This window comes from Sceloporus occidentalis, unplaced genomic scaffold, assembly GCF_023333645.1.
Source record: "Sceloporus occidentalis isolate IW3139 unplaced genomic scaffold, rSceOcc1.0.p SCAF_10, whole genome shotgun sequence".
Classification (NCBI taxonomy): Eukaryota; Metazoa; Chordata; class Lepidosauria; order Squamata; family Phrynosomatidae; genus Sceloporus; species Sceloporus occidentalis.
Window position 1 is genome coordinate 37409638 of NW_028316990.1, and position 12719 is coordinate 37422356.

Consider the following 12719-nt stretch of genomic DNA (forward strand, 5'->3'; position numbering starts at 1 on the left):
GTAAAGCGGTCTAGCCACAGGGCTGCATTTTCTCAGGGTGTTGTTGTTGTGTTGTTATGTGCTGTGTTTCTGGCCATGTGGCACTTGGAACAAGGATTTCAAGGTCCAGCAGATAAAATTTGAATTCCACTAGTTGTATAGAAAGGTTACTTCTTCTGAGATTCAAGATGCTACATTCCTCAAAGAAGCCCTGTCCCAGTGCTTTGGACACCAACACCCATCAGCCATGAGTGATTTGTGTTCAAGGATGATGGGACCCATGATCCAAAACTTCTAGAAAAGAGCAGGTTAGACACAGTCGGAGTCACCTTGTGCGTCGATTCGTTCAATCCACTTATGTGCTGCTCACTTTACTGAGACATCTTTTGAAGCAGTGAACAAATCTCAAAAAGACTGAACTCATGGTCCCAGTGACATTTCAACTGAGGACATCCAGTGCATCGATTTAGCAACACTGCTGTGTTAATTTGCCAGTGTCGATACGACTGAAAATGGCCTAGTTCCACAGACATTGCTGATGGTTAATTTTTCACAAGGGTCATTGCCTTCAAGGTAAAATGTCGCAGCCCTCGGATTTAATTTTTAACCCGGTCTTTTGCCTCCATCCCACAGATTGCTTCAGTCTAGGTCAATAGAATTGCTTTCCTTCCAGGGGACCCTCTCAGAATTGAGAAGGGAGGGAGACAATCCGTGGAGCAGACTCAATGCAGTCTGCCATGAGAGTCTTGGAACGGCCTCCTGGTCACGCACGCTAGTTATAAATTTACTAGTTATTGACGTTTCACAGAGTTGCCACAGGGACCCTAAATGTTTTAAGGAAAGCACCAAATACAGGTTTTCTGAATCACTTGAAAAGCCATCGCCCACAGAATTTTCTCCTCCACCTTTGCTTTAAATATCATAGTACTGTATATCTGGTTTGATTTTTCTTTCTTTCCTTGATTAATATCCCTTCTTTCTCCCGCAAAGGGACCCAAAGCAACTTATCAACTTAAAACAAAAATATCTAAAACAGCATCTAGTGCAAAAGTTTTAAAAGACTTTGTTGTTGTTGTTGTTGTGTGCCTTCAAGTCATCTCTGACTTACAGCGAGCCTAAGGTGGCCCTAACATGGAGTTTTCTTGGCAAAGTGTACATTTTAAAAGGAGGTTTTGGCATTGCTTTCCCCTGAGGCTGAGAGTGTGTGACTTGTCCAAGGTCCTGCAGTGGGTTTTATGGCAGAGCTGGGGGTTTCCAGAGTCTTAGATTCAGATTTCCATGTACAAGGCTTCAGTCACCGCAGTTAAAAGAATTTCAGATAGCTGCACTAGGAAAGCTGACGATGCATCAAAGAAATTGCCCTACGATACTGAGAGGACCGTCACTATTATCACTACCACCTTCTCTGTCATTAAAAACGTTCTTTCCCTTCCCAATGCAGAATGAATCTGGTCTCAAATGGCTGACCTCTTCTCTGGAAGATTCATTGGAAGCAGAACCTACTTGAGGATAGGAATTGCCAATATTTGACTAAAAATTCTGAGAATGCGGTAGGCCTTTTTCAGTGACAACACGATTTGCGTCTCTGTGCTTGGAGAAACATTGCCTGTGTCATAAAAGAGGGTGTGTGCAGATTGTAGAGATTGTGCAATGCCTAATAAAATGCTAAAGGAACTGCCAAGTTGACACTGGCTGGATAAATATCTTCTATTCAGCATCACTGTTTTAGACTGTTTCCTTCCACTGCACCGAAAATCGGACTCAACATGACTCCTTGGGCATCAGTCCTCTTCAGCTCTGGAACAGTTGCTTTGCTGTTTGCACTGCTGCTATTAACTGCCTTTTGGTTTTTTACCCACCCAGGGAAGTCATCTCTGCGCATGCCTCCGGGTCCTCCTCCACTCCCCATCATTGGCAATTTGCATTTGGTAGACCCTACAAGGCAGGATATATCATTTATGAAGGTAAGATGTGAGTGTGGTTGTTTTTCATGGGTATGAATTCTGCTTTAAAGCCTTCTGTTTTTAGCATGGATGACTGTGTCTCTTCCCTTGGCCCAAGTTCTGAGAAATGCTTTGTCTATAACTCAGAAGAACAAAGAGTGATGGGAAAATATAGATTAGTATTCTTCCTATCAGCTTTCTTCACTGTCCAGTTCTCACATCCATACAGGTGACAGGAAATATTATGGCTTGGAGGATCCTAATTTTTGTGTTTGGTTTTATATCTTTGCACTTGCCACATCGTTTCCATGCACGAAGGCTAGTTTCCAATGCCTTTGTTCACAAGCGACCATCATTAAAACATTTCCATACACAAAAGATTTTGAATTTGAACTGACATTCTCACACATCAGCAACCTATATAGTCCTGTCCCTCACTTCCACTCCAGCAAATGCATCTGAGGGAGTAGAGTTAAGTCTACAAAAGCTCATGCTGCCAACTTCTTTCTTTCAGTTAGTCTTAAAGGTGCTACAAGAACTCCCTACATACTGATTCTACAGACTAACAGGCTAAATCTTTGAACCCTAACTTTTGGGTTCAGTTTTATATCTTTGCACTTGAGGTTCTTGTCTATTTCTTCCATACCTGCCCTTCCCCTTCCCAGTCTTATGATTTCATGGCTGCAATCTCCATTCCGACCAAAAATTGATCCAAGTTGTGGGAAGTCTTTACTTATTTCAATTTCTTCATTGTTTAGATTGCTTTTATGTAAATCCGCCATGGTTGTTATTTTTGTTTTTGTTAATGTTCAACTGTAAGCCTGCCTTACACTTCCTTCTTTGATTTTCTTGACCAATTGTTCCAAATCTTTGTCATTTTCTGCCAGTATTCTGGTGTCACCTGCATATCTTAGATCACTGATATCCCTTCCTCTGATCTTCGCTCCTCCTTACTCAGAGTCTAAAACTAATCTGCATATAATGCGCATTTGTGAATGTGCCTTTGAGTGGTGGCTTAAGTGACACCATGAATTTTATAAGGTTATCTTAGACAAGGAATAGTCAGAGGTGGTTTTGCCAGTTCCTTTCTCCAAAAGGCACCTAATATTCATTGGCAGTCTCCCATCCAAGTACCATCCAGGGTCCACCCTGATTAGCATCCAAGATCAGACAGGTTCTGGTGCCTTTGGCGTATTTACATTACTTCACATTACGTGAAGTGACGTTTTTCAAAATGCCGTTTTGTTTTGGCTCTCTGGCATCCTCCTGTGGTCGCCTGGGGTGCAACAAGCCAGCTTACAACCTTTGTATAATCACTGTAAAGTTTTCAATATGGATGGTTTTTAAATTTAAAACAGTGTTGGGTTTTGTCAGGACTGTTCCTGCCAATCTGAGACAGTTAGAGAGTATGCATACCCAAAGGTGCCAAATGCTGGAAGCTGTAGTCCTGGCGTATCTGGAGAGCCCCATGATTCTTACGCCGGCTCTTAGCAAATGATTTGTTGTGTCCTTTGTCATAGTATTGGTACTGAACCTGCTCTTTCCCTTGCAGCTTTCAGAAATATATGGCCCAGTTTTCACGGTTCATTTGGGTCCACGGAAGGCTGTGGTGCTGGCCGGCCATGAGGCAGTGAAAGAGGCACTCCTGAGCAAAGACAATGAATTCATAGAAAGGCCTTACATCCCCATCTTCTTCCTGGTCCAGCATGAGAAGGGTAATGCCATCTTGGGAGTTTACACCATACTTAAGTTGTGCTATAGAGGTGCAATTTGAAGAAGCCAGGGAAAGGCAACTATCTGAAGATATCTGAAGTTATCTTAGGTCCTTTCCCCGAAATATCTGATTTTTTATTCAATTGAATCTTGTATAGAGGGTAAAATTTCTGGAAATTTTGAAGTCATGGAAGAAATCATTTTAAAGAAACCATAAAACACTAATTATCATGAAAAGAACAGAGAAAGGGAAACCAAAACTGGGAATTGTAATGATCTGATAATCAGACTGAAAAGTCTCCCTCTTGCATTGTTTTTTTTAGGATTTGGGAGCAGTAAATATGTGAACACCTATCTTAAACACTTGGTTTGTTTTTTCTAAAAGGGGAAAATACCCACTACACACACACACACACACACACAATTTTTGTTGAAAAGAAAATACCAAATAAACAGTCAGCACAAACATCAAGGGGATGATTCATCCAAGATGGCAGATTCGGAGCCAAGTTAAAGGAAGCACTGCAGAAGCAACAACCAGGCAGCAGTTTTATAGCAATCCGACCCTTTCCTGGAGTCTAGGCAGCCATTCTGCTCCATGTAATGAAACCCCCATGACTGTTTTTGCACATCTGATACATTCCTTAGGCATATTCTTCTCTGATGGGGATTTGTGGAAAACCACCCGTCGATTCACCTTGTCGTGCCTGCGGGAGCTCGGGATGGGGAAACAGCAAATGGAGGGGAGGATTCTCGAAGAGCTCCACTTTCTAACGGAGATGGTCAACTCCTTTAAAGGTGATGCAGTTCTTTTGTTTTCCATCACTCCAGTCTGACAAAGGGGGAAAGTGTGGTGTAGCAGGGTTTGAATCCACACTTGGCCATGGAAACCCAGTGCATGATGTTGGACAAGTCTCCCTCTCTCACCTTTGGAGGAAGACACCGATAAACCATCTCTGAATGTATCTTGCTGAGAAAACCCTGTTTTTTAAAGCCAGCATGGTGTAGTGGTTTGAGCATGGTACTAGGGGACTAGGGTTTGAATCCTCACTCAGCCACTGAGTAACCATGGCCAAGTCACACTTTCTCAGCCTTAGGGGAAGGTGATGGCAAACCTCTTCTGAAGCAGCCTTGCCAATAAAACCCTGTGATAAGTTCACCTTAGAGTTTCTGTAAGTCAGAGATAACCTGTCATTCATTCTTTCCTTTTTTAGGTGAAGAGTTTGAATCAAAGGCTTTTTCTGCTGCACCAACAAACATCACCTTCTCATTTCTGTTTGGAGACAGGTTTGACTATGCCAACCCGACCTTCGTCACTCTCCTAAGACTCATCAATGAAGTGATGTCCCTTCTGGGACAACCATTTTTACATGTAGGTGCTCTTTCCTATACTTTTGCTTAGGTCCAGACAATCTGAAAGAGTGCATTTTCTAAAGGAGCCTGGCTAAGTATTAGGACCCTCGGAGGAAGTGCTTTTTCTTGGTTCCTGCACCATCATCACTTTCATTATCGTATTTATACATTTATTTATATCCCATCCTTTCCCCAATTCAGGACTTAAGGCCTCTTCCAACAGTTAAAACAAACATGCATAGTTTAAAAATTTCAGGCATACTAAAGTAAAAAATAATTGTACTATCAAAAAATGCAATTTGAAACAGTTAAAAGTCAAAACCAATAAAACATCAAATGAGAGTCCAGCACATTAATTGTAGAAGATCCTTCCCTCCAATAAGAGGGTTGGAGACAAGAGAAAGGCCTCTCCAGAAGTTCTCAAAATACAAGCAGATTAATAAAAGAGAATATAGTCCTTCAAACCTTGTTTTCTGCTGTCAGAGAGTAGTACCCAGAACAATGGATGCAAACTACAGGAAAAGAAATTCCACTTCAACATGAGAAGGACTTCCTGACAGTCAGAGCTGTTTGACAGTGGAAGACTCCACTGCCTTGGAGAGTGATGGGATCTCCTTCTTTGGAGACCTTTAAACAGAGGCTATATGACCATCTGTCAGGGATGCTTTGGTTCTGTTTTTCTACATGGCACAGGGTTAGAGTCGATGGCCCTTGGGGTCTCTTCCAACTCTATGATTCTATGAAATCACCAGTGGTATCAGCACTAAAAAAAGCCAGAGCCATCCTCAAATCTAGCTAGGGAAAAAAGAATGCTCCCCATCCCAGTGTCTGTGTGAGCGTGTAGACTGCTCATGCCAGCCAGCCCATTTTCACATACCCATTTGCTCTGAAAGTCTCTGCAACCCTCCCACGCAGATTCAGTTGCACAATCTGGGCCAGCATTTAAATTAAACCCAAATGTTGAAGAACGAAACCTTCCCGAGACTTGGATGAAGACATCTTTGGCGCTTTTCCTTGGGCCACAACAGCCCACCAACAGACCTTGGGGATCATCCAGCGTAAAACTGATTGGCACTTGCTTCAGGACAGACAAAAGAAGCTGCTTCTTCACTCACAGTCCATCACTAATGATTTTGCTGCCCAAAAAGTGGCAGTAGCCTCAATGGCCACTAGCTTAGATGGTAAGTGCGTATTTGTGCATTGGTGTGTCTGGGAACAATACCTTTGAGGAACAGCAGAAAGAATTGGGTTCATTTAGCCTTAAGAAAGGGAGATTATGGAGATGTAGCTCTGATGACATTGCCATGTAAATACTGAAAGATCTAGCTTGTATGTCACTTTCAATTTGCCTTGGGGTATAAATATCCATGTCTTTTCTAGGTTTTTAATGCCTACCCATACCTTGGATTCCTGTTGAAACCACACAAGATTATCTTGAGGAGAATCGAGGAAACCTGTGCCATTCTGAAGAAATACATCCAGGCTGCCAAGCAAAGTGTCAGCGAGAATACTGTGGGGAGCTACATTGACGCAATGCTGCTCAAACAGAAAGAAGAGGTATTTTCTTTAATACGTTCACTTGTAATGACTGTTTTGTAGACAACTGAATGTCTACAAAATCCAACCTTGCACTGATGAATACTCAGAGTTGTAACTGCTGAGGAGAATGAGAGCATTTCCCTTCCCCACAAACTAATAATTTAGATCTTCTCATGAAATTTTCCTTCATTCCCCAAATTTCCAGCAACAAACAGACTGGATCCTTGAAATTCATCCACACCTAGAACTCTTCTGTTTGCCGCTCTGCTCTCATTCCCTTGCTCACATTGCCTGCCTCTTTTCTTTGTGTGATTTAGGCGGGGTACAGACGGGCAGGGGAAGACGTCTTGGAGGTGTATTCTGCTGAATACGGAGCCTCCAGACCGCCCGCCCCGGGGGCGTGGCTCAGGTGTATGGGGCTTCCACATGGGGGGCAGTGAAAACGCCTCACCTGGGGCCGTTTCTGACCCGCAGTTTCCATACCGCCGCCTCGGAGGATGCTGCAAAGAGAGAGGCAGGTTCTGCACGGGCGGCCAAAAACAGGGCTTTTTTTTTTCTTTTGCCGGCTGGCGGATGCACAGCTGCGCAGCTGCGGCGTTCAGCACCGGCGGCAGAAAGCCTATGTGCACATTTAAAGCACCCAGGCCCCTTTAAACTTTTTCCCTCGCCCTGCCCAAGAACAATGGTGGTCTCCTGCCAGCTGGTGATCAGCTGGTGTTGGCATCCTTGTCCGCTTGCATGTTGGTAGTGTCACCAGCATCATGGATGCCTCCTCTCCTTTGGTCCCCACGCTCTTGCTGAATCTGCAATGCACAGCCACAACTGTCGCCGCTGCCACCGCTGTCCCCCTGCCAGCCCCCATCACCTCCCTTGTACATATGTAAATATTTAAAGTTTTATTGTTTTTTTATTGTTAGGTGAAAATGGCGCAGGAATGTGTGTAGGGGTTCACTTTAAATTCCAAACTTTCCCCAATTCTAGCAGCGCATGCGTACATGTTGCTCTAGGGTTAGGGTTAGGGTTACGAGCATTAAAATAGAGTGCAGCTGTGCTGGAGCTTCCACATCTGCATGGCATCTGACGCTCTAGAGCCTCGGTGCAAACTGCGCATGTTCCAGGACCCCGACTCATTATGAGACACAGCTGACTCGGAGCTTTTAAATGGGCAACTTAAATTAGCGGCGTAACAATTCTGGCGTACCGGTGCAGCAGCTTACAGACGGAGATGCGCAGCTGCGCAGTATATAGAAAAGAAGCGGGGAAAAGCAGCACCTTTTTAATGCCACTTCTTCCCGCTTGGGGCGTGCGGGCGGCGTGTTCATGGCGGCATTCAGGTAAGGGCCGTCTGAAGGCTATACCTTCATGACGTCATGAACACACCCGCCTAAATCTATATTTCTCAATGCTCAACTGAAGTTTTTATCAGGCTATTTTTTATCATGCTTTGATATTATTAGTTATTTTGAACTCTGTTTTTAAAAAACGCAGAACAGAGACATCACACGTTTTGCACCGTTTCTTTCTTCTCCTCAGGAAAAAAGCGAATCCAAGAGCATATTCTGTGATGCCAATATACTGGCATCGGTACTTGACCTTGTCATGGCCGGGACGGAGACGACGGCCACTACACTGCAGTGGGCCATTCTGCTGATGATGAAATACCCAGAGATTCAACGTAAGCTTGCTTTTTTAAAAAAGACAACCCCGCTGTATTTTGACTTCTCTTAGGAACATTCAAAACACTCCAACATACATGAAGACGGAGTGCCTGTCTTGCATAGACATGTAGGGCATCCCTCTCAGTAGGGATGCGTCTGTGTTGCCAGGGTTGGTGCTGTAGCTTTTCCTCTGCCCTAAGCCCTTGGCAAAGAAGAGAAGGCTAACCAACCAGGGGCTCTCTGCTCCTACTCGGCTACCCTCATGCTGGCCAACATCATTTTCTCCACCTTTATATCTTCCTTTGCCTGAAGATATAAAGAGCTGCTCTGCTAGTAAGAGGCGCCAGCAAAAGCAAACTGCTGCAGCCTCCCTTAGCTTGTGTGCAGTTCTACATTCATAGCTTTTGCTATCTTGACCACATTCTGATATTGTTCAGCCACACATACCCTGGGTTTTCAATACTGGGATTTGCACCTTGCTACATACACCCTTTGTGTTAAGAACACATGTGAACCAGTGCTTACATAGAGGTTTTGATGTCGAAAGAAAGGGACAGTCATGCTTAGCTCTCTTTTTGGGCCCCTCGTTGTCAGAGAATTCCTATTGTAGGAAAGGTCCGGGAGGAAATCAAGAGAGTCCTTGGATCAGAGCGGGGCCCCACCTATGAAGACAAGAAGCGCATGCCCTTTGCCACAGCCGTGATCCATGAGGTGCAGAGATTTGCTTCCGTCGTGCCGCAGTTCCCGCGCTGCACTGCTGTGGACACCCACTTCCGTGGCTACTTCATTCCCAAGGTATGAGCTGCACTGTCTCGATTCCTTTACCTGGGGGCATCATTCATTTTTATCCCACCTTTCCTTTCAAACGGGGGCTCAAGGTTGCTTCCAAAAATTAGAACACATACAGACAAAGGAGCCTTCGCTGTCAGTTCCTACAAAAATACTGGAAAATACCATCCTTCAGCTATTAGTAGACAAAAGAGCTGCCTAGGCAGCCCCATACCAGCTTGCTAGAGAACCCACTCTTACTCCTTTTCCACAACATCCACAGGAATGGCTGAATACAGTTTAGTCCTGATTTTATGAACATGTAATGTCATATCTTTATTATTGAGATTCTGCAGGTTGTTGTCTTTAAAACATAGCCTTAATTTTTCCAAGCTCTGGCACAGAACCTTTTTCCTGACCATTGTACTGACTTTCCCCCTCTTGTAACCTCAGTCTATCCGTCTCTCAGGGCACGATGGTGATCGCCTCTTTCACATCAGTACTGTATGACCAAACTCAATGGGAGACCCCCAACAAGTTTAACCCCAACCACTTTCTGGATGGAGCAGGAAACTTTGTGATGAAAGAAGCCTTCGTTCCTTTCTCAATAGGTAACCAAGCTTCTTCCTGCAGGCACGAAATGAAATGTTTCCAGGATCGTTCCCCATTTCATATCTTTACATAACTGATAGCCCTTTTCCTGAGTTAGAGAGGAATTGGGGCCCTAGAAGTGAGGATGGAGACCACTGGAGCTTTCTGTACATTTCCTTTCTTGTAATGTTAGTTTAAGGCCAAAATGAACAATTAGATTTTGTATCTCAATCAGTCATGAGAAGATAGCTCTCCCTGTCCATGAGGCATGATTGAAACAGTTGATGATCATGTTCCTATAATATAAGGATTTTCATTCATTTATAATCCCATTTTGGAAAAATTCCCAGGCAGATCTGATAGCTTTTTATATCTGCCTTCTTTTCTCTTAACTTTCCATCTTCTGCCTCAGTTTCATGACATGTTTCTAATCAAAGCACCGCACTTTGTGGTCCTTGCAGGCCGAAGGAATTGCGCTGGGGAGAGCCTGGCCAAGATGGAGCTCTTCCTTTTCTTTGTTGGGCTACTCCAGAAGTTTACCTTTCGACCTCCTCCTGGGATGACAGAGTCAGACCTGGATCTCACTGTCGAACCTGCCTTCACTCGGCGGCCGCGGCCGTACTCTACCTGTGCTGTGCCCTGTGACTAGACAAGGTGGTCCACACAAGATTTGGTTAGATGGATCCATATGCAGAAGAGGGAATCCTTCATGTCTACTCACCAAAGCCAGCTAACCTCTCCTGGCCCCAGTCCCATGCATCACAGACATTTCATTCACCTGGAAATATCATTCACCAACCTCCTCCTCTAACTCACTGTTACGTTTTATATGTTTTTAGATTATTTAAATTATTTTTATCATTTTGAACTTTTCAACCTTAAGATACCCTGAATTCTTTTTAATATAAGGCAGGCTAAAAATTAGTGTGAGAAGCAGTGGAGAAAGGGAACTCAGTATAAACTAGGGACAGGGGAGTTGATGTTGGCATGTGCCCATTAGGATACCCTAAGCGGACACACTTTCTGTCTGGGGGCACTGGTTGTGAACCCCTGGTTTATCTAGAAAAAGTGCAGACTGTACCTCTTTGGTACCAATTTCTTCTCTTTGTCTTTCTCTCTACCTGCCACTGGGGAACATGCACACAATTCAGCATAGCACAGTAATTCTATAGGCAGAGATGTGCCAGGTTGAGCCACATACCAGCCCTCCAATATACTGTATAGAATCTAATCCAGTTTTGCTTTTGCTTGTATCCCCAGCCTCTTTGTACCATTCCTTGTCCTCTTGTTTCCCTCCACTGCCACCTAGTGCCTCCCTACATTCAGCTACAGCTGCCCATCTCCCAATTGTTTCTTTGTCCTTCCAGCATGTCATCCCAGCTGGGTTCATGAAGTCAGAGGCCTTCATTTCTCCCAGGCGATTCACAGAAAACAAGGGCCGATTCAGTGGAATGGGGAACCCAAGCAACAAACTCTTCTTAACACACTGCTGATTAGCCATATTTCAGTGCTTCGTACATGTACATATAGCATACTATTTCTGTACAGCAATAGGATCTCATTTTGAGCCAGGCCAGGGCAGATGCACTAGTTAAGCTCACTTGCAGGTTCCTGTCTATGACTAGCCAGTCTTTGGGGTCATAGTCACTGTCTCCCCAAAATGGACACATGAAGTAGACCCAAGTGTGTCTAATAATTCTTAGTCCTTTCCTGGTCTTTGTACATGCATCTCAATCGATCAGACTCCTCACTCCCAGTAACTAATGATAATAACATTTGTAGAGTGTTTTACAGTTTGCATTGCTTTGTAATCCTTACAACAGCCTATCAGGTTATTGTTGTTGAATGCCTTATGGTGACCCTATGGCATTTTCTTGGCAAGGTTTGTTCAGAGTGGGATTGCTTTTGCCTTCTTCTGAGGCTGAGAGAATGTGACTTGCCCAAGGTCACCCAGCAGGTTGCCATGGCCAAGTATGGACTGGAACTCAGGCCTTTTTCCACTCCACTACCCCACGCTAGCTCTCAATCACATTGATTAAAAAAAGCATATCAACGATTTTTATCAACCCTATTTTCCAGTGGCAGCCTGTAAAGTAGGTCAGCACTAACACTTCCTATCTAGAGTATTTTATGCTGTTCAAAAGACTTCATTTGCATTGTCTTGTAATCCTTAGTACAGTCTTGTAAAGTAGGTCAGCATTAGAGCTGCTAGTCTAGGATTGTCCCAGGCCCTGACATTTCTGAGCCAAAATCTGAAACCTGGGAGAAGCCTTGTTGATGTCTTTTTAAGCATTTATGAATTAAGTATCAAGCACAGTTGCTCACAGCTTATCGTTCAAATATATACAGAGAGAGGAGAGAGAGAGAACATGATTTCCTGTTTGGAAATAAAGGAAGAAATCATAGCTAAGGAATCTGTTGCCAGATGAAAATGCATTGAGTGGATTATTCTTTCTCACTTCCTTAGGGAGGTGGCATACAGACATTTAATATGGCCTGCTTGCTTCTAGCAGCAGGTGGATACAAAGCAGAATAGAGGGTAGCCCTGGTGCCAAAACAACTGGAAGAGAAGGAGGAAGCTAACCAGGAAAATGCAAAGAGAATCCTTGCTAGTTGCACAATAAACGAATTAAGCCTTGGAAGCTGTAGCAAGCTGTTGCTCTACTAGCTGAGCTGGAGATTTGCACATACAGTCCTTGCCTCTTCCAGATTCCTCCGCTGAATTAATTTCAAGAAAGGAATGACATGTTTTCTCAGCAGAGACGAAAGCCAGAGGTACAGCCCTGTTTGTCTGTTGCAGTCTCAGATATACCAAAGAGCTGTCTTGCCACACCAGAGACTCCACCATTTGTCATGAGGTTTGGAGACTTGGTGGAACCACAGATGCAAATGCAGACTGCTGGAAGAGGCAGAACTGGCTGATCTTGCTGGTCTTCTCCCTGGTTTTGTTCTCTTTTCCCAGGTGGCTGTGGGCAAGGGAGCCTGGTGATGTTTCCTACAGCCCTGGGCTATTGTGGGAGAAGGAAAAGTGTGATAAGGCTGATGGCACCAATAACAGATGTCTGGGAGGAGAGACAGAAGTAGCAACTCAGCATCTTTAGCTGCTGTAAATTAAACCCGTGGCCAAGTGTGCTAATCCGGTGTACTCCACAGATATTCCTTCACCTCTTCTCAG

General features: G+C 44.1%; 1 protein-coding gene across 2 annotated transcripts; it reads left to right on the forward strand.

The window, feature by feature from the left end:
* The first annotated feature begins 1737 nt into the window (after nucleotides 1–1737).
* LOC149306499 (cytochrome P450 2W1-like) lies at nucleotides 1738–10412 on the forward strand. Of its 2 annotated transcripts, XM_089539964.1 has the most exons (9): nucleotides 1738–1943; nucleotides 3475–3637; nucleotides 4284–4433; nucleotides 4850–5007; nucleotides 6369–6545; nucleotides 8061–8202; nucleotides 8796–8980; nucleotides 9423–9564; nucleotides 10006–10412. In XM_089539964.1, the coding sequence occupies exons 1-9, from the start codon at nucleotides 1746–1748 to the stop codon at nucleotides 10191–10193; spliced, it is 1503 nt and encodes a 500-aa protein (XP_089396090.1). In that variant the 5' UTR covers nucleotides 1738–1745; the 3' UTR covers nucleotides 10194–10412. The 2 variants fall into 2 exon arrangements, with proteins under 2 accessions (XP_089396090.1, XP_089396091.1); XM_089539965.1 differs by lacking the exon at nucleotides 10006–10412 and having other exon boundaries at nucleotides 9407–9552.
* Nucleotides 10413–12719: the final 2307 nt, after the last annotated feature.